This window comes from Brienomyrus brachyistius, chromosome 2, assembly GCF_023856365.1.
Source record: "Brienomyrus brachyistius isolate T26 chromosome 2, BBRACH_0.4, whole genome shotgun sequence".
In the NCBI taxonomy this organism is placed as follows: domain Eukaryota; kingdom Metazoa; phylum Chordata; class Actinopteri; order Osteoglossiformes; family Mormyridae; genus Brienomyrus; species Brienomyrus brachyistius.
The window spans coordinates 1,393,621-1,415,444 of NC_064534.1; the positions used below are offsets into that span (position 1 = coordinate 1,393,621).

Consider the following 21,824-nt stretch of genomic DNA (forward strand, 5'->3'; position numbering starts at 1 on the left):
TGTAAAACCTTTTTTCCTTGTACAGTGTTTAGATCAGGGGTCACCAACCTTTTTGAAACTGAGAGCCATACGAAGGGCTTTCATTGTGAAACGCCCTCCTAAACTTATGTAAACTTCATGTATAATATAATGTTTTAAATGCTTTTTTTTTTAGATATCATTTTCAAATCTATATAAATGCAAATGTGATTGAAGAAGAATAGTAACAGGATAAAATTAGATTTTACACGCTGTTCACTAGTGAGTTGTGCTGTTTTTATAACGGGTCCGCGGGCGACCCGTGGTGCCTGGGGGCGTCCTGGTGCCCCGGGCACCATGTTGGTGACTCCTGGTATAGAGGATTATTACTAAAAGAAAAAATAAGCATTTTCCTTTTGTACATATTGTATAAAAGCATAAACATGGTTTTCTCTTTATTTCCTTTTATATACAAATGGGATATCATTATGAAAGTGCCCCTCAGTCATATAAAACTAGAATGTTATATGTACAGTACAATTCATATTTTTCACTTGTGCATAAGTCTTTAGTATGTTTAATGCACATCCTACATACAAACATACAAAATGTGTACAAAATTATAACTCCTTGCCGCCTGTCACTTGACGCGACCGGTAACCTCAGAATGGCATGAAAGCCAGACCTGGGCTGGCAAACCGGCACTGAGGAACCTCTGTGGGGCGCCGGTGAGCATGTCTGCCGAGGCCTGAGGGACTCCTGGAGGCCTTAGGTCCCATCTCAGCCATTTCATACTGTGTGTATACTTTGCTTCCATGCAGATACAAAGACAGGATACAGTTCATCCAGGATGCGAATCGGCAGCTGACGATGCAGCCGTCAGTTCTAAGGCTCTCACAGCAACATGAACGCCATCAGAGGACGTTAGCAGCCTTAATCTTAGCTTTGTACCCTTTGAAACTAATTGCACGTCAACTTCCAACTGTTGTTTTAAGCTACTGCAAAATATCTGTAGATTCAGTTATGACCTAACTGATTTCATCATGAAATGTGTAGAGTTAACGATTTTCTGTTGTAGAACTATCAAAGAAGTAAGGATGAATCTCAGCTTACATGTGGCCTGCTCCTGGATTTTTTTCTCTTACAGTGCTCAACCTTTTTTCAGCAACAAGGTAGAAGCAGAGCAGTGCACTGCCTGTTGGCCCTCTATAATTGGCTGCAGTGGGGTGCTGGGACCCTGCCCCTCTGGTTCACCTGATTCTTGCTGCCAGGCAGGACCTGCTGTAACCACTGTTTGTCTGCATGCAGGCTTTTCTCTCTGGAAGCTAAGTAGATGTAAAATACGTTGGTCACAATGGGAAAGTCCTACACGAGGTTTAAACAGATGCTCACCGAAGCTCACTAACACCTGAGCTGAGCTTGTGAACTAAAGAGCATAGGATTACACAAAAAAGACGCAATGTCTCCTCAGCGAAGGAAAGGGGGGTGGGGGCAGACTGACCTATGGAACGTGACCGATAAAGACACAAATCTGTAAACCGTAAAACAGGCTGTCATTCTACAGTGTAAACAGGTACAGTTGAGGTTTTTTCTTCATGGGGTTAAATACTGTTGATCTTCCCCTGTTCTGGCCTACAGCTTTCCTGGAGGGAGTCTGAAGCAGAGATGATGGGCTCCAATCTCAACATCTCAGAGCCACTGTAGCCATCAAGCAGGCCACCTCTGTGAGTGTCCTCTCTGCCTTTTCATAAGTCATTTAAAGCCAGGAAGTTAGCAACTGCTCTGCCAGAAGAAGCAAGGCATGACACATACACTCAGTGGCCACTTTAATCCTACGTAGTACCAAGTAGGACCCCCTACGCTCCTGCACATCCCTGTTGTAATGCGTGGTTATTTTTGCGCTAGTAGCCTTCCTGTTCAGTTTCTCTAACAAGGTCCTTTCAGCCACAGAAATTGCATGCACAGAATGCCTTTGTTCACTACCCTGGACTTTGTAAACTGTAGACACCGTAGTGGGCAAAAATGTCAGATCAAGCCATAGCTGTTTAAATGCTTGGCTAAATGGAGCTCCTGACCATGTGTGTCTGCTGTATGTGTTCAGCTGCAGCCACAGGGTCGACTGTTTGAGTGATTGAGCAGGTATACCTAATGAAGTGGCCACTGACTGCACGTACCTCTGATCAGCCACTGGGGGGCACTCTGCCTATTTAAACTTGGCTGAAATAATGCTACTACCACATTCTGCTGCTATGGGGACTTCTGTTCACTATGACCCTACATCAGCAGGAGGTGCTCTTATGCCCAGAGAACACCAATACAGCAAATGGGCTGCACAAGAATCATCACAAAGTAACAGCAGTCAGGTCAGGTTATAGCAGCCAAATCCTATACGCAGCTTCATTTTACCACCTTAAGCTTGGGAAAGCTTCAGTGAATGGATCAATGGGACAGTTCATCCTTCTATATACGTCTCTGAACAGCGTGCCGCCTCTCTTTCGGCAGGGTCAGTTTGCAGTCGTGCTGGAATCCACTGAGCCCTGTGTGTCTAAATTCAGAAGCACCCTCCCCACTCAGCCTGATGCCCCCCCCCCCCAGGAATTGTACGTCCTGTAAACAGTTGCTTGTAAAAACAAAAGACAGCAACAAACAAATATGTACATCTTTCTAAAAAATTTACTTTTCATTCAAAAGTTATAGATATATAAATATACTTCTCCCAAAACTGTTTTTTTTTCTGTTTAAAAAAAAAAAAAAAAAAAAAAAAAAAAAAAAAAATCATTCTTTGGGTTCGTTCTCACCAACACCTGCCTCATTTGTGCATAGCTGTGTTCAGGTATAACCAGAGCCTCCCTACAGCAGTCTGCTGCCAGTCTCTCACTAAAGCATGACAGGCCTCCCATTTGGCCCACAGCGAAAGCATTGAGCGCCCCCTAACCTCCAGGCAGTGTATGTCCATGTCCACAGGTCTAGAAGCGAGTCAATGACAAGCCATGAGAAAACATGTTTCATGAGCCCAGAAACACAGCATGTGCACAGCATGCAAGCGATGCCAACAGGAAAACGCCTGGCTACATGTTACCCTGATGCTGCCGCTGCTATCAGAAGATGAGCCACAAACCATTTAGCACTTCATCATAAATACCCGAGTGTGGTTATATGTGTATATAAACACACAAGCGTTTGCTTAACATTCAGTATCCGTAAAAAATGTCCTGCCCTGAGTGACTAATGAGCTTCTCTCGTTATTTTTAACTCCCGTGTAATATAATGATAGAGGCTCAGCCAGCTAACTCCCGTAACGGTAGAGGCTCAGCCAGCTAACCTCCGTAGCGTAACGGTATAGGCTCAGCCAGCTAACTCCCGTGTAACGTAACGGTAGCAGTTTAGCCAGTTCAAATTAAGACTGTCTATACTTCCCTTGTTAGTTGCAAGCCACTCTCATACTGGCCTCAACGCGTGGCCTGTGTCCCCTTGCTGCCAGTTTCAACCACCCTTTGTGCTCCTCCCAGACGTGAGGTTACCTGCATGCCTCATTACCAGGGGAAAGCTGTACACATATCTTTATAGAATATAAATATACTGTCTAATAGTACTTACATGCTGTATCGGCACCTGATTTCTAAGCAAGGATATGCTATAGCTTTTATAGAAACAAAAAATGCAATTGCACTTGCTCTAGTTTAAACAAAATCTGTTTTAAGAGGATTGCCAGTCGCATTTTGCTGCACTCTGTCCCCGACTGTCCCTGCAGTCCATGTTTTTCAGGGACACACGTGACAAGCCACTCCTGGAAACTGTCCCAGTCCAAGCATTTTCACAGTCTCCCAGGAGCATTTAGGGGCCGAGCATTGCAGCTCTCTTTCCTGTCTAAACACTGAGGCCGGGACCTGTCAGAAATGGTCTGAGATGCACTTCCTGTCACATGATAGGCTCCCTGGGAGGTTCTCAGAGACAGCACACATCAGCTTTTCTGTGCTGGTCCTCAGCTGACAGTATCACAGAGGCTGTGCTCCCCCCCCTAATATTTGAATGGTCCTAAGAAGGTGGTTGAACCTGGAAGCAACAAGATAATATGCCCTTGTGGAAAAAAAAGGAAAACTTGCCATCCTCTGCCTTCCCGGCTGGAGGTGCAGGCAGAAATTTAAACACAGAGATAGTTCTGGAGAAATTAGTCACTACTGGCTGAGGAGCTCATGTCTGGCCACAAGAGGGCCTTGTCATGCTGGGGCACCAATCGCAAGCCCACCCCCCAGGGCATGATGGGGAGACAGATAAAGTGCTAAATGATGGCGACAGCTTGTCAGCCTGTCCACTTCTCACTCTCAGAGTGCTGTCTGCCTCTCTGGCTTTGTTCTACACGTCGCCTGGTCCAGGGGTGGCCAGCCCTTCTCACCAGCTTAACGGTGCTCAGCCCGCCGCTTTAAGTTTACTAATGTAATGATATGGATAGCAGGTCACCTGACCTGGTGTTTCAGGTGAATTAAGTGCTTATTAAAATGCATTTAAAGGCCGCTGGGCTACTGCTCTTGGCCACCCCCGGCCTGCCTCCCTGTCTTCCTCTCTTATGAAGCCTGCATCACTTTGGTTAATTTCTTCCCCCACCCCAGCTTCTCAATTCTTCTTGAAGAAGGAGAACAACTTCCTGTCCCCATTGGCTAGGCGCGGAGGCCTCCTGGAGGGGGCGTCCCGCCTGGCCGGTGAATCGGAGGAGGAGTGTGACGACGCCCTGCCCCCTTGCCGGTGCTGGTCCATCAACTGCTGGTCGATGACCCGGTGCATGTCATCCTGGCGGGGGCGAGACAAAGATGTGAGGGGAGTAGCAGGAAATAATGGTTAGAGAGAGGAAGAGGACCAATGGCTGAAAGGGGGAGGGGGCTGAGAGATTACTTCCAATTTATCTTGGAATGGCTGGGCATGACTGGGGGGGCATGGAGGAACAGGATGTAGAGCTGGATGCAGGGGGAGGTGGTGCAGAGGGAGGCTCACCTCAAACAGAAGCAAGAGGGAGGTACCACAGGAGTGGTGGGGGGTGGTACGGAAGCGGAGTCAAGGCCACTAGATCAGAAACCACAAGAGCCACACAGTAAAGAGCCCTGAGGAGGCAAACTGCAGCCGGAAGAAGGAGAAGACGAAGAAGAAGAGGAGGAAGAGGGGGGGAGGAGAGAGAGAGGACAGAGCTGTCTGTTAAGGAGGACGGATGAGCAGGTAGGGAGATCACAGGCGTACTGGCCGATGGCAAGCACCTGTACATACACACAGTCCAAGTCAAGATTCTCGTGTCCGGAAAGTTGCCATTCCATGCAAGAGAGACTTAACTCCATACTGTTTGTGTTATATTTCATATAACTACACGTATGTAGACTCTTCTGCGGATAGCCTGGTCATGCCCCAATGCCACGTCCAAAAGCTCTCATGAACTAAGTAGTCTGGGTATAAGGTTTCTTCAACACAGCTGTGACCTGTGAACTCTGACCTACCTGCCAGGCCTCAAGCTGCTGTGACAGGTTGAGCTTCTGCTGGATGGCATCCAGCAGCTGGCTGTTCAGAGACATGATGTCAATCTTGCACTTGGCCAGTTCCATCTCCACCGCCTTCTTCCTGTGTGTGAGCGGAGAGAGAGAGAGAAAGGGCTGGGATGGTACAGGGCGGACACATTTACAGTGGTAGCTGGGCGTTTACAGTACAGACAGGAGAGGGATCATTGCTGCTTCTCCAGTTCCATGCCTGCGTGTTTCAGGCAGGCAGCTGAAATGAGTATGAGCCTCTTCGTTCTGTCAGGGCTCGCGTGCGACAGTAATGAACTCGGCTCGAAGCGGTCATTTGCTGTGTCATCCCATATTGATCCATTAGTGACAGAGAAGGTCACCAACATCACATCGATAATCTGCAGTGTGGGGAGCCGTCAGCCAAGTCCTGCATGGAATGACTTCCACTCGCACTCTGCCTTTTAGGGTTGTGCTGCATCACTGCTCCAGTGCAGGCGGAGAGATGCTGGCCCAGTGTCTTAGCCTGCACCAAATGCTCACTCTGTGTTCTGCTGCATTTTCCTCCAACCTCTGTATCAGTTATGTATGGAACATGAACTGGAGCTACTTGCAGTGACTGCTCTTAGCCACATGGTGGTGCTACATATGTTATAAATGCTACTTTCAGTATCCAGTCATTTGCCATGTGCTTGTTTGATAATTCAGATAAGAAGTGCCTGATTTATAAAACAGGGGTCATACTACTGCCCATTTTGGTTTCCTGGCAATAACCATACTTGGCAATTGCTTCATCCCGGTCCCGGATGGCGCTCTGCAGCTGCTCGCTGGGCTCCCGCACCTCCGCCACTGTTCGCAAGTGCTCGGTTTCCTCGCGCACAGTACATAGCTCTAGCGACAGCAGCGCCACCTGCAGGAGGGGAGGGATCAGCACAGCAATCAGGCATTGGTAAGTGTCCTTCTGTCTTGGTGTTATAGGTGACTCACTGACCTGGTTGTGCAGATGCAGCACCTCCTCCTGGCTAACTCGGGCCTTCTCCTGCTCGCCCTCACACTGGTCCCTGAGAGTCCGCAGCTCCTCGCTCAGTTTCCGTACCTGATCCTCTAGTGCCTCTTCGTCACTGCGCCGTGAGCCCTGCATAGGCCAGGTATTTATATACACAGACATGTATGTACACAGTCTTCCTGGGGTTTTCCAAACATAGAGCAATAAAACTAAAAATTTGTCCTTATGGGTAAATGAATATCTGCGTAGTGTCGGTGTTATAGATTATACCAGTGTTTCTTAACCCAATCCTCCGAGGCCTCCAGACAGTCCATAGTTTTGCTCCCTCCCAGCCAATAAAGAACACAGAATACCTGGTACAAGTGTGCTGGGAAGGAGCAAAAATGTCAACTGACTGGGGGTCCCCGAGGACTGGGCTGAGAAGAACTGGATTATACCACGCATGGAGTAGGTGTGTTTTTGTACCGTTTGTATGCTCAGTGTAACCTGGCTCCTTTCTGAACGCTTTGGGTCTAGTTCAGGGGACCCCTTTGTGTCACTGATGCAGCTGTTAGCTCTAAGTCTGCATACACCTCCATGTGTCTCGCAGCGCTCATTACCGTGGACTCGTTGCCATCCAGCAGGTTCTGCGTGAGCCTTCGCAGCTCCAGCAGGCTAGCATGCAGGCTGCCTGTTGGTACATCCTTGGCGGAGGATGTTTCAGACGACTCGTCCATAGAAGAGTCGGTGGAAAGTGCAGAGTCGGTGACGTCGTTGCCTCGCAGGTGAGAGCAGAGGGAGCGTACCTGGCAGTAGGCCTCCCACATCTGCAGCCGCAGCTGGGCGTGGCAGAACAGAAATCAGACATCCACAGCAAATGGCACGCTGATCGCCGGCAGTATGGAGCAAAGAGCAGTAAGTCTCCGTGAGATGGGTTTTCCTGCATAAGGCTTTGGAGAGGATTCACCTAGGGCTAGCTAACCTGTTAGCGCACACTGCCAGTTATACATGTAGAACCACCAGGCCTACATACAAGAAAATGTTAGGATATTCATGTGATTCTGGGAACTACTAAAATGATAGTTGTGTCACATATGTGTGCTTGGTAAAATGGTCGTGAGACGGTGCGTGAGCATATGTGCATTTGTGTGAAAGAGAGTGCAGTATCCCTGGCGTGGCACCTGCTCTCTCTCCTGCTCCAGCTCCTCCTGCTCCATGCTCTGCTCGATCTCACACAGCAGGCTGGGGGTGTGCACACTCAGGCCCTGCAGGCTCCGCTCCTCACTGATCTCCTCCAAGCGCTCGCTCAGCTGCCGGTGCGACAGCCTCACCTCCTGCAGCTCCTCCTGGCTCTGCCTCAGCTGCCAGACACAATGGGGGTCAGGGTAGCACAGCCAGTCTGGGGGTGCTCTCAGCGTTGCAGCCAGTGTGTGTGATAATCGGAAGGACAGCAAGTTAATAGTAACCGGACTAGGAGCTTGTGTCTGTTTCATTATAAAACTGACGATGTCATAAGTGCCTAATTGCGGCAGTGAATTACCAGCAGGGAAATTGTATTTAGATGTTTTTTGTAACTTATCATACTACTTCTGGGAAGTACAGTATGTGTAGTATCACTGAGTATCCTTTTCTTTAATTATAATGAATAGCAATACAGAGACAAGAAGTGGTATGGCAGTTAAGAAGCAGCACCAAAACTCTGGTAGTTACGCTGGCCTCCCTCTTTTTAAGGAGATTAAATACAGCTGCCTGCTCAGTCTCATGGTGTTAATCTGTAAGGCCGAAATGAACCAATAAGAATAATAATTATGAATAACCCCTAGATGAGAAATATTCTGCTGTAGTGCAATATAAATAGCATATGTATCTATAATTAGTCATAAAAGTGCAAGCCTCTGTGCCTGAGGTCACAAGTTTGAGCCTCGCCTCGTCGGAACGGTCACATGGCCGTGGGCCCTTGAATAAGACTGTTCCCTGGGTGGCACACACTGGCTGACTCTGTGCTGTTACCCCCAAGCTTGCTCTCACCTGTATGTGTGTTTGTGTATCTCATGGAGAGCAAGATGGGGCAAAGTGAAAAGAGGATTTCCCCATGGGGATTAATAAAGTATCACTGCAGATGCATGTTAAATACACTACACATGTGTAAATAGTTGAAGTACTGGTGTAGCAGCAGGTAGCATGGTGATTAACAATGCAGCATTGGAACATGTAATAATATCTCTGAACACTTTGCAAAACAGCCCCAAGGAAACACTGAGCTGCAAAGCCATTTGGAATGGTAGTTTACTTTGGTAACAAAGGAATACATAGTCATTACAGCCCTGTCAAAAATATCATGTATTTTATTACTGTGTTACTTAGCTGGCGTTTTCACTCAAAGACTCTTTCACTGTACATTTCAGACATTTATATATATGAGAATTTGCTGGGGCAGCTCATGTTAAGTCTCAGCAGTACAGACCCATCCAAGGCTACACCCAACCTACGTGGATGTATCCTATGTGCTTAACCAGATACCTTCTCACTTGGATAAACAGAAAAATGATCAGCTTACCTAGAGCATTTTTAACGAGCACAGGTCATATCTACCACAAGTAAACGGGAGAGCCCAAAAAAATGGTGGTTTAATAGTTAGCAAAGCGCACTTGTAATTCAAAGATTGTTCAAATTCCTGACCAGCAAGGCACCACAGAGGTACCCTGAGCAAGGTACCGCCCCCAAGCACTGCTACCTGGGCACTGAATTAGCTGCCCCCTGCTATGTCACAAAGTGACATAAGGGTTAACCCTCAAAATGACAATAATCTCGCAGCGCGCCCTGTTATATATAACATTTTAGGAGGTCGACAAATACACAACATCTGTGTACATGAATCAGTGTTGTTCTGTTAATGTTCTGTTAATGAGAAAGCAGCCCCTCAATTAAAGCCAGATAGTGGTGTTTATGAGGAACGGAAACCATTTGCCCTCCTTCAAAACCTGTGCTTACGGCAGGCTGCTCCATCTTAGATGGGGGGGGTACACTTTGCCAAATGAACAAGGAAAACTTGCCAGCTAGCTAATGCTCTAGTTGAGTAGGAACTAGTGGTTCAATTTGCTATATTACTGTATGTCTTGTTCCGAATGAGAAACAGAAGTGGGGATTCATGGCAGATGATAGACTTGTAAGACAGCCTGCATATTTTTAGGAACAGGGTTGGGTCAGCATTCTTTTATTTTAGGTAAAGGGAAAGTGATTAGTTGTTATTGTTGACACCCCGTAATACACAACAACAAATGGTGTCCTTTACATTTAAGACTCAAGGCTGTGTTCAGAAGACATGCAGTGGTGAGGTCTGCACATGCACAGTGATTAGATAGGATACCATATGACACGAAAACAAAGACAATGCCTTTATACTGCCAGTCAAACGATTATCAGCAACTTATTGTGCTTTATTATAAACAGATGACAACCTATGTAATTAAAACAGAATTAATCTTACACTCCTCAGAACTGCCACCTTTTACAGTGATTACACCAAACCCTAGACACTACATTAAATAAGGACTGGAGCTACTTTTCTGAAAGTGCTCACTAATGAACTGCATAGCTGGCCCTCTAACCCTGACCCTTCTATCCAGTCATCCCAGATCACCTCCACGAGGCTCATTCCACGGGACCAGCTGCTATTTTTAAATTCCACCCCCCATCTTCAAGTCGTTTTGACATTTACAATGAACACATTGTTTGACGTTTACCCAAAACTCAAATGTACAAACAAACAAACTGACTGGCACTGTGTATTATATTTACACTATCAATTCACTGTGGCGAAAATCACACCGCCCCCCTCGCCGCGCCATACACGCCCTTACTTAACAGGTCATTCCGATATACAAAATGCGTAAAACCACCCCAGATCAACATTTGTTATTTAAACATCCTCTCATCAGTGAAATGAAAGTATAATATTCTAAATCGAAGAAGGCGACACATGACGACCGTTACCTGCAGGTCCTTCTCGCGACACTGACTCTCCAGCTCGAAGGTGCGCTCGCGCAGCTTGTCCACCGTAGAGTGTAGCAGCACGTTCTCCTCGAGAGCTGCTTCCACGTGCCGCTCCAACTCGCGCTTGCGCTCTGACAGCATCTTTATCTGCCCGAAGGAAAAACCGACAACGGCAGCGATTCACTTTGACTTCTCAGAGATTCCTAATATTCCATTATTTGAGGCATTAATCCTATTTCTTTTTCCCCACCTCTTGACCCATGACTCGGGGACCGAGATGAACTAAGTAAACGTTTAAGGAGATTAAAACGCTCCCCCTGTTCGGAGGAATGCTCGTTGCCTAGAAGCTTTATGCACGTGGTTGGTGGCCGAAACTCTCTTGTTAATTAAAGAATTTCGCAGCGCCGCTATAGACAGGGCACACTTTTAATTAGATTTAGCTTAGTTTAGAGCCATAGTTTAAAGCCTGATAGTGCAGATTCACACTTCCTGTCTTGCGGCGCTTATCTTTCTTATTCTCGAAAATTGCTTTACTTAATTTGGAAGAAATCGTTAACATCTGATTGATTTCTGCTTGCCCGATATCCTTTTAAAAACCCTGGTACCAATTCAATACATACGCAGGGCATCGGGAAAGGCTTACAAAATACATAACAAATATAGTCACTTTAGTACTAAAAATGTACGCGTTTCTGGTTCTGTTTCTGTCCCGACTGAAACACTCCCAGAGTATCAATCTTGGCAGGAGTACAGGATGCCCTTTACGTCATTGTGAGAGAAAATTTGCTGACTTGGCCCAAACTATCTGCGTGAGTACATCCAGTTAAAAACACAGCCTGCTCTAGTTAGGAGATCAGTGTTTGGTATCCCTCATCCTGCCATGACCTATATCTGTTAACCTACTTCAGGATAAAATGCTGAGATGGTGCTCTGCACACCTCTGCACCAAAACGCACATTCACTTTACTGTAGATAAGGTTCTTCCATGGAAAAAGGAGCCTCATCTGAGCCAACTGACTTCCCAACGGAGATGTGGGATGATTATTGGGAAAATGGTGCGTTAAGAGTGAGCAGTGGCAGCCTGCGTGTCCAGTCTGCACCCCCGTTCTGCACAGCATGTGGGTTCCCTCCAGCAGTGCTGAATGGCTTCCCCAGTCCAAGAACGTATGGTTTAGGGGGCTGGTGTCCCTGAATTGCCATATTGTGTGTATATGCAAGCACTAGGCTTCCTGCAACTCGGGACTGGATAAGCAGTTATGGAAAATGGATGGGCGGAGAAAGCAAACAGAGAAGGGTATTTCTGAGAAGGTCTATATATGTCCGTAGGAGCATATACAAATGGTACGTTCCTGGTGCTGAGGTAGGAAGCTCATATATTCACTCACTCTGGCTAAAGATAGTGCTTCTCCTGTGCTAATTACTGCTGCGGTCTGTCCTCTAATCAGACTAAAAGCTGATTCGCACTTCTCCGCACTTGTACGTGCAGACACACTGCGCATGCGGCAGCTCCTCCTCCTCCTCCATATCCATATTGGAATGACGGAGCAAGTACGCAAAGTGCGCATGCACACTGTTTTTTATTACTGCAAGCTCGATAAAGTCATTATTAAATTGTACACACACTAGACGTGCTACATGAATTTCATATTTTTCATTTATGAGTATATGAACTTTGTCTTTGGTCAGTATTTAACTTTTTTCCCCATCCAAATTTAATGTGTCTTTAATTATGAGAGCCACAGAATCCTATGCAGTCAAACATAAACACCATCCTCATACGCTGCCTCATACGCTGCCTCATACCCTGCCTCATACGCTGTCTCATCCTCTGAAAAAACAGAGGAAACAACAGAGGAACAGAGGAAAAAAAGTGGTTTTTAAAGCCATGCTTAGGGCGTTGTTCTCTTTTTGGAAAAGTGAAAATGCGTTTGCTGTCCGGTAAGCAGCTGTAAACCCCGAACCCTGTCTGGCATGTCTTACTCAGACCTTCAGAGCTGGCACACCATTCCAGCAAAGCTGCAGTAAACCGTATATTAGGGGAGGGGGGGCACTGTTTTTGTGCCCGCATAGAATTCACAGAACTGAATTATATTTTCTATTCTATTTGTGCTGAATTCACAGAACTACCACCTTAATGTATAATCAGCTGATTTCATATTGTTTAGATTGAACTGACTGTGACCTAGATCTCGATATGTTGATTTTGGAATCATGACTTGAGTGAAGGAATAGGATGAATGTCTTGGGAGATTCAATAGCCATGAATGAATGGAGAGACCACTATTCCAGTGCTAGAATGAATTATGCTCCATCACTCTCATGGAAGTGATCATTTGGTTAGAGGTCCTCCAGGTCTGCAGATAATGAAGTGGTCTGTCTTGCTGCTACGGGTGAGATTGTGAAAATCGGAGCAGCCCATCTTGCTGTTATGGGTGATTTTGTAGAAAATGAGTGGCCCTTCTCTGCATTATGGGTGAGGGTGCGGAATCAGAACGGCTCGTCTTGGCGTTATATAAAATTTTATCCGGACATCAGATTTTGACTAGTATTGCCCAAGCACCCAGCTTCCGAAACCGTGGGCACCAGAAAGATGGACAAATAGACAGCTTCACCTCAGGTTTGTACAGTGGTAATCCTGTTCCAGGCCATATGGCCAGTCAGTAGCAGCCCTTCAGTCCACATATATTGTGTCTTACTGACTGGCTGCTAAATTATCAATGGTGCAGTCTTAATTGTCCAAACTTGAGGTCCATGTTTGTTTCAGACTAATGGATAGCAGGCATGCAGATGAGCTAATACAAATGTTTATCTACTTACTTCTAGTCCTTGCTGCTCCAATCAGGAAAAGGGACACAAACAAAGGGAGTGTATTTGAGAAGAAAATGAATATGTGGATTTATGGGAGGCTTTATAACCCTTGAGAGTGGTTGCTTATAGAAAACAAAGCATGTTTACCTTTTAAAACGTCTATCTGTGAATTTCTACACCTCATCGTACAATATCCAGGAACATTTTGACATGACATATGAATAAATCCATATTGTCACATGAAGTATATGCATCCAACCAGAGGAACTTGCATGAACTTGGCATTATCTCTGTTTGTCTTTGTGGATTCCCATTACATCATGTAGGTGTGAGGTGAGGGTGTCTGTGCTCTCAGCAGAGCTGTACACGAGACGCTGTGTGGCCAATGTCTTTCACCTCGGCCTGCAGACTCTCCAGGCGTGACACATGCTGGCTGCTGGAGGCATTCTTCTCCCGGAAGTCATCTCGGAGCGAGTGGACCTGAGTGGACAGCTGCCTCTCCACTTCTGCAGCCTGCGGAGGTACAGAGGAACGCACGTGTGCAACGACTAAGTGAGATGAGGTCTGAGTCCCACAGGCCGCATTTTTTCCCCTCCCTCTTGCCTTACAGCAGCATCCATCGGGTCGGCCATTACGGAACCAACGTGAAGGAGGCAACGGCGAGTCTCCAGCTTTTGGCTCACAGGAGGATGCGCTCACAGGAGGATGCGCTCACAGAGCCGAGCGAGTTTTCATCAGCGTTGCGCCACTCATCCAGCCATGTCAGGTCGCTCTCGTCGCCAAAATGGGAACGTGTCCCGTCAGGTTTGCATACTGTGATGTATTTTCTAACTAGCAGCCTGTAGCTTTGCCTTCTCTGTGTGGGAGTCTGTCCGGCTCCAGGACCTGCTGCCAGAAGCTGACAGCTCAACTGATCTGGCCTGAGTCATCCCAGTGTGGTGTGACAGGGATATATATACTCACACATAATTAAGTATAAGGCAATACCTCACCAGTCCGTCATTCTTGCTCTCATCCTCTCTCATACACCCACATGAGAAAATTTATTGTTCTCTATATACTTACTCAATGCAGTTTTAAAGCCCTCTACTGGAAACACTGCAGATTTCCTGTTTCACCATCAATTGTTCAGACACGCACCACTTCAGTTGAGATAATCAGCTGTTATGGCACAGCGGCTCTCCCTGATTGTGTTCTGTGTGAGGCCGGACTTTTCCCCTCGGCAGAGTGACTCTCCCTGATTGTGTTCTGAGTGAGGCCGGACTTTTCCCCTCGGCAGAGTGACTCTCCCTGATTGTGTTCTGAGTGATGCCGGACCTTTCCCCTCGGCAGAGTGACACACAGTGTGCGTTTAGTCACAGTGAGCTTGACTGTGTCCCCACCCCCGGACTCCCTCCAATAAATATACCTTCTGTGTAATGCTACATGCCGGGACAGCATGCAGTTCCTAACCTCTGGGAAAAGGGCTACTATAGTTTCTGTTTTCAACTGATAGAGTCCAAGTGGGTGTGACACGGCTGGTGAAAGTAACTGCTGAATATCGCATATTACCCAAACTCCTATACTGCTTCGAAAAACTGAGCTTAGTCAGCGTACTATCCAAACTCCTATACTGCTTCATAAAACTGAGCTTAGTCAGTGTACTATCCAAACTCCTATACTGCTTCGTAAAACTGAGCTTAGTCAGTGTACTATCCAAACTCCTATACTGCTTCGTAAAACTGAGCTTAGTCAGTGTACTATCCAAACTCCTATACTGCTTCGTAAAACTGAGCTTAGTCAGTGTACTATCCAAACTCCTATACTGCTTCGTAAAACTGAGCTTAGTCAGTGTACTATCCAAACTCCTATACTATTTCGTGAAACTGAGCTTAGTCAGTGTACTATCCAATCTCCTATACTGCTTCGTGAAACTGAGCTTAGTCAGTGTACTATCCAATCTCCTATACTGCTTCGAAAAACTGAGCTTAGTCAGCGTACTATCCAAACTCCTATACTGCTTCATAAAACTGAGCTGCGTTAATATACAGTATAAACCCCATTTCCAAAAAGTTGGAATATTTGGAATCTGTCATATGTTAATTCGCATGAACCTTTTACTGACAAAAGTACAAAGAAGAAATTTTCAACAGTTGCACTGACCAAAGTTAGAATTTGAACACACATAGCTTCAACATACTCAACAAAAGTTGGGACAGAGTTAAAATAATATTGAAAAGTGCACTGAATATTCCAGTAACACTGGTTCAGAAGACTCCACATTAAGCAGGGTAATTGGTAGCAGATTGGGTATGAATGTAACATCCATCAAAGGCTCAGTCTTTGCAAGCAAGGATGGGCCGGGGCTCATCCCTCTGTGCCAGAATTTATGAGAATTGTTAGTTCAAAAGGAACATCCCTCAATGCAAGATTGCAGAGTATTTAGGTCTTGCAACATCTATGGTACATAATATTGTGAAAAGATATAGAGAATGCAGACATCTCAGGTCATGAAGGGCAACTTCGGAAACCACTGTTGATGCGCATGGATTTTGAGCCCTGAGGCAGCACTGCCTAAGAAACTGTCATGCTACTGTGACAAATATAGCCACCTGGGCTCGGGAGTACTTCGGAAAATCATTGTCACTTAACAAAGTCCATCGCTGCACTCAGAAATGCAACTTAAAACTGTATTATGCAAGGAGGAAGCCATACATCAACTCCATGCAGAAATGCCGGCGAGTTCCCTGGGCCCGAGCAGATCTCACATGGATCGAAAGACTGGAACTGTGTGCTGTGTCAGATGAGTCCACATTTCAACTTGTTGGAGAACTTCATGTTCTCCATGCCAAAATTGAAACCAACCATCAAATACTAACTTTGTGCATACTTACAAAATACAATTAAGTTGGTCAGTACAACTGTTGAAAATTTTTTTGTACTCTTGTCAGTTAAAGGTACACGTGAATTAACATATTACAGAATTTAGTTTTTACTGCACTTGTTCAAACTTTTCTGGAAATGGGGTTTGTACAATCCAAACTCCTAGCCAACCTGCTGCACTGCACAGGAAGACCGACCAGCTTGGTCAGTATACTATCCAAACGGCTGTATTGCCTCATAGAACCTGCTGCTCTGCACGGGAAGACCGACCGGCTTGGTCAGTATACTATCCAAACGGCTGTATTGCCTCATAGAACCTGCTGCTCTGCATGGGAAGACCGACCGCTGTAGAGTGAAATGTGCTCTATAAATAAATTAAACTGACAGGGTTGCTCATTATACTATCTAAACTCCTATACAGCCTCATTGAACTGTGCACATTAACTGAAAGCGTTCTAGATCTTTATGGAACAAAACCAGATAGAGGCCAAAGTACTTTTAAAGTGCAAGAAGGTTCCATAAAACCATTTTATTAAAGACCTTTTACTGTTAGTTATGTAAGTATAATGCAACTTTATTCTATAGTTTTTCTTGAGAGATTCATAAATAGCAGTTGTTGCATATTACAAATGTAATCAGTAAGTTATACTGTACACTAAAACTTTCCAAAGGCATGTTGATTTCTGGCTGAGATATTCAGGGAAACACCATTAGAGGGTAAGGAAGACAAACTGAGATACCACCATGCTGAGGCTACGGGTTCACCCTCACGTAGCTGGAGAGGTTTAGGAACCCCAAAGTAATATTCTCCGTTTTTGTTTCTTTGCCATAATAAACTGCACAGAGGCGAAGGCTCGGTTTTCTCAATATCTTCCTATTTTAAAAACACCTGGGAGAACAAACCAGTCTGCACTTCATCAAAATGATCCAGCTAAAGCAACTAGCTATACAAGGCTGGGTGATGCATGTCTCTAGTATTTTACAAGAAAACAATGCAGATGTTGGGTGAAGATGATTTCTGTTATTATACTGGGCACTGAAGTGCATAACAGTATTAAAAAGCACATTAAGTTTGTGGTAGAATGCCATGTGACAGAGCTGTGTGCTTTTCATTTCACCTGTTCTCAGATTCCCTAATGTTCCTCTGTCAGTCCATGGGTCGTGTGAATCGATCAGTTGATTGCCAATGTTCCCTATCTTGCTCTTGCCAGGATCCGCCACTGCCTGCGAGAGCTAACATAGCATACTCTACACCTGAGTATCCAAATATGAGAACCTGCGAGAGTTCCAAGCATGGCATACTATAGATCTGAGAGTCCAGAAAAGGGAACCTGTGAGAGCTCCTAGCATGGCATACTATAGCTCTGAGAGTCCAGAAAAGGGAATCTGTGAGAGCTCCAAGCATGGCATACTATAGATCTGAGAGTCCAGAAAAGGGAACCTGTGAGAGCTCCAAACATGGCATACTATAGCTCTGAGAGTCCAGAAAAGGGAACCTGTGAGAGCTCCAAACATGGCATACTATAGCTCTGAGAGTCCAGAAAAGGGAACCTGTGAGAGCTCCTAGCATGGCATACTATAGATCTGAGAGTCCAGAAAAGGGAACCTGTGAGAGCTCCAAGCATGGCATACTATAGATCTGAGAGTCCAGAAAAGGGAATCTGTGAGAGCTCCAAGCATGGAATACTATAGATCTGAGAGTCCAGAAAAGGGAACCTGTGAGAGCTCCAAGCATGGCATACTATAGATCTGAGAGTCCAGAAAAGGGAATCTGTGAGAGCTCCAAGCATGGAATACTATAGATCTGAGAGTCCAGAAAAGGGAATCTGTGAGAGCTCCAAGCATGGAATACTATAGATCTGAGAGTCCAGAAAAGGGAATCTGTGAGAGCTCCAAGCATGGCGTACTATAGATCTGAGAGTCCAGAAAAGGGAATCTGTGAGAGCTCCAAGCATGGCATACTATAGATCTGAGAGTCCAGAAAAGGAAACCTGTGAGAGCTCCAAGCATGGCATACTATAGATCTGAGAGTCCAGAAAAGGGAATCTGTGAGAGCTCCAAGCATGGCGTACTATAGATCTGAGAGTCCAGAAAAGGGAATCTGTGAGAGCTCCTAGCATGGCATACTATAGATCTGAGAGTCCAGAAAAGGAGACCTGTGAGAGCTCCAAGCATGGCATACTATAGATCTGAGAGTCCAGAAAAGGGCCCTGCGAGATAGAGCTGAATGATTTATCACTTTCAAATCGAAATGTGTGACAGTCATTTTCACCAGTCAGAAGTCTCATGTTCCTCACCTGTCAGTCATGCTCACCAAACAGAAGTGGCCCAAGGTGACTGCGGATCCACCCACAAACAACAAACACGTGAAACCCAAGGAAAATGTTACATTTTGAAGTGCAAAAAAGTATTGATTCCACTGCTGAGCTATAAGTGAATTACTTACCAATTTCATGGTCAGAGATTGTTTGCAGAAATGTTTTAATATTAGGGGTTCAAGCAGCGTGAGGCATAACTTCGTAAAACTGTTCTCACGACAGTTTTAAAACTGATGTGCTACAGGATCCCTGTTGTTTTTTCTTACTGGAATTGTTTTATTTTTATTATTTTATTTAACTTAACACAGTCACAGCTTTTGTGATAATTGTTTTACATTTGATTGTTCTCTGCTAATTAAAAAAAAATTCATGTTGGAACAAATACATATCTTTAAATTCCCATCCTTGCATTAGAATATAGACCAGTAAATATTTTGATGGTATCTCATGTGGTAATGCCGCATCATATGTTTTAAATCTGTTACACACCAAATATAGAACTGAAATTTGAATTAAAAAAAGAAAAAAAAAAAATATATATATATATATATATATATATATATATATAGCAAATCAAATTGCACTGACGATATCTGATGGAAAAATCGTGATTGGATATTTTCTCTGAATCGTTCAGCCCTTCTGCGAGAGCTCCTAGCGTGGCATACCCTAGACTTAAGAATACAGGAAAAGGAACCTGCCACCTCAAGTTCAGCATCAACGATGAGAATTGAGTTTCGCTGGGACAGGGAAGGTAATATCTGGAGCATCAAGAGCATCATGGAGGAATTTGGGAGGAACCAGGAATGCCACAGTCTCCTCCTTCACCGTCTGCTTTTGTGGCCAACAGACAAGTATGGAAACATGAGAAAATATATTAGGTGGAGACAGGACAGAAATACAGTCTATACTGTACATCTGGAGCTGAAACCACAGCCTGATCCTCAGCAGAGCAGCATGTGGTCTTTCACTGCTTTTTCTGGTTCCCTCAGTCAAATGCTGGACGTGTCTTGCAGGACTAATAGGAGGCAGTTTTTTTCAAAAATTTGTCTTTTTTAATTGAATAACTGTGAGTTTATCCGACATTTATAGAAATCTGTAAAAAAAAAAAAAAAAAAAAGTAATGTAAAAGCCCAAATATATGTGAGCTACATTTGGTCTCTCTTTCATTAGGGTCCGAAACGGTGGCACTGCCTGCTGCAGAGTCAGCCAGGGTGATTACGCTGGATCTGACTCTCGAGCCTGCCACAGCTCCCCCTGACAGATCAGCCCGGAGCAGAGGGAGGAGGTGACGCCTCTTTTTGATGTTTTCCTTACACAGAGGCATGAAACCAGCACCCCAGCCTGTTTAGCTGTCAGACAGCTGTGGTACAGCTTCTATAGATGGTGCTGGCCTGGCGGCAGAGCCTCTGCTGTATGGGGGCACAATCTGCCCCACGGCACCCCTGGCCTCCTCCAGCTCCCTGCCCCCAGCCCGCCAGCCCCATTGCTCTCTTTTCTTTGGAAGTAGGAGGGATAACTCACTGGGTCCCTAATCAGCTGAGAGCCTGAGAGTTTTTGATGTGAAATCCATAACTGGACACCCTTACTGAGCCTTACGCTAAGGGTAATGAAGCAGTATGGGAGATTGAATAGTACACTGACTAAGCTCAGTTTTAGGAAGCAGTATAGAAGTTTGGATAGTACACTGACTAAGCTCAGTTTTACGAAGCAGTATAGGAGATTGGATAGTACAGTGACTAAGCTCAGTTTTACGAAGCAGTATAGGAGTTTGGATGGTACACTGACTAAGCTCAGTTTTACGAAGCAGTATAGGAGTTTGGATAGTACACTGACTAAGCTCAGTTTTAACGAAGCAGTATAGGAGTTTGGATAGCACACTGACTAAGCTCAGTTTTATGAAGCAGTATAGGAGTTTGGATAGTACACTGACTAAGCTCAGTTTTATGAAGCAGTATAGGAGTTTGGATGGTACACTGACTAAGCTCAGTTTTACGAAGCAGTATAGGAGATTGGATAGTACACTGACTAAGCTCAGTTTCACGAAGCAGTATAGGAGTTTGGATGGTACACTGACTAAGCTCAGTTTTACGAAGCAGTATAGGAGTTTGGATAGTACACTGACTAAGCTCAGGTTCACGAAGCAGTATAGGAGTTTGGATAGTACACTGACTAAGCTCAGTTTTACGAAGCAGTATAGGAGTTTGGATAGTACACTGACTAAGCTCAGGTTCACGAAGCAGTATAGGAGATTGGATAGTACACTGACTAAGCTCAGTTTTAACGAAGCAGTATAGGAGTTTGGATAGCACACTGACTAAGCTCAGTTTTATGAAGCAGTATAGGAGTTTGGATAGTACACTGACTAAGCTCAGTTTTATGAAGCAGTATAGGAGTTTGGATGGTACACTGACTAAGCTCAGTTTTACGAAGCAGTATAGGAGATTGGATAGTACACTGACTAAGCTCAGTTTTATGAAGCAGTATAGGAGTTTGGATAGTACACTGACTAAGCTCAGTTTTATGAAGCAGTATAGGAGTTTGGATGGTACACTGACTAAGCTCAGTTTTACGAAGCAGTATAGGAGATTGGATAGTACACTGACTAAGCTCAGTTTCACGAAGCAGAATAGGCACAGAGATGCTGCATTTAAATAACCCACTAAACATGAGCAGAATCTCAGCTGAGCACATATGAATACACAGAAATCAAAGGCTCCCGATAAACATCTCAAATTATCATAATTACTCCAGCTACAGTTGTTTCATTTATATTCTCATTCATTCTGCTAAATATTTCAGGGCCTTGTTACATCATTGAAGTAGGACTCTCAGTCTTCCTCAGTGCATCCTCCCTCCACATTGCAGTGCAGACAAACTGTTGAACTGTCATGCATGCTGATTGGTTAGTGCTGAATCATGCCATCTCTGCATATCTCCTAGCGCATGTGACAGCAATACCCTTTCATTACAATATACAAGACAGGAAGCTGTGCGTCACATGAACAGTAATTGCCATAGCAACGCTGGAATCCTGATTGACTCGATCCATTCAATATAGATCACTGAGGCAAAACAGTGTGTTGAGTGGGGAAATGACACATTTCCGGGTCAGTGTGACGGTAAAAAGTTAATTGCTTCACATTACATTGATTGTAGGCATAATTAAAAATTCTCCTTATTTAAATCATTTAAAAACTGTAAAGGGAAAATCAATAACTAAATATAAAAATGTGGCCTGTATTAGAGAAGGACCAATTATTCATGTGGAGCTGCACTTAGGGAGTATGACTCACGATGCTGATGTTACTGCGTCCTGCTATGTATTACACTGCAGGGTGCCACACCGGACCCTAATTCCGTAAAGCTACGGGCATCCCAAACGCAGAAGGGGCTGCAGCCTGAGCCCCTCTTTTT

General features: G+C 45.0%; 1 protein-coding gene and 1 long non-coding RNA gene across 4 annotated transcripts in view; both read right to left on the bottom strand.

The window, feature by feature from the left end:
* The window catches only part of bicdl1 (BICD family like cargo adaptor 1), a 34,653-nt gene continuing 12,829 nt past the window's right edge, over window positions 1-21,824 (bottom strand). The window contains exons 3-11 of one of the 3 annotated variants that reach the window (XR_007389126.1): window positions 13,624-13,740; window positions 10,420-10,566; window positions 7,608-7,787; window positions 7,047-7,265; window positions 6,433-6,576; window positions 6,221-6,351; window positions 5,436-5,556; window positions 4,945-5,064; window positions 4,606-4,743 (exon numbers count right to left, since the gene is read on the bottom strand). Coding sequence is in view for 2 of the 3 variants with exons in the window: in XM_049005426.1 (XP_048861383.1) it covers window positions 4,570-4,743; window positions 5,436-5,556; window positions 6,221-6,351; window positions 6,433-6,576; window positions 7,047-7,265; window positions 7,608-7,787; window positions 10,420-10,566; window positions 13,624-13,740 (1,233 nt within the window). In the remaining variant the exon portion in view is untranslated. Of the gene's footprint in view, window positions 4,744-4,944; window positions 5,065-5,435; window positions 5,557-6,220; window positions 6,352-6,432; window positions 6,577-7,046; window positions 7,266-7,607; window positions 7,788-10,419; window positions 10,567-13,623; window positions 13,741-21,824 lie in introns of all 3 variants that reach the window. The other 2 variants (XM_049005426.1, XM_049005430.1) reach the window with 2 other exon arrangements.
* On the bottom strand, window positions 16,779-18,674 carry LOC125728527 (uncharacterized). The gene is made up of 3 exons (XR_007389167.1): window positions 18,246-18,674; window positions 18,081-18,135; window positions 16,779-17,420 (listed from the first exon to the last, which is right to left on the bottom strand). It is a non-coding gene; the product is annotated as an uncharacterized LOC125728527 (long non-coding RNA).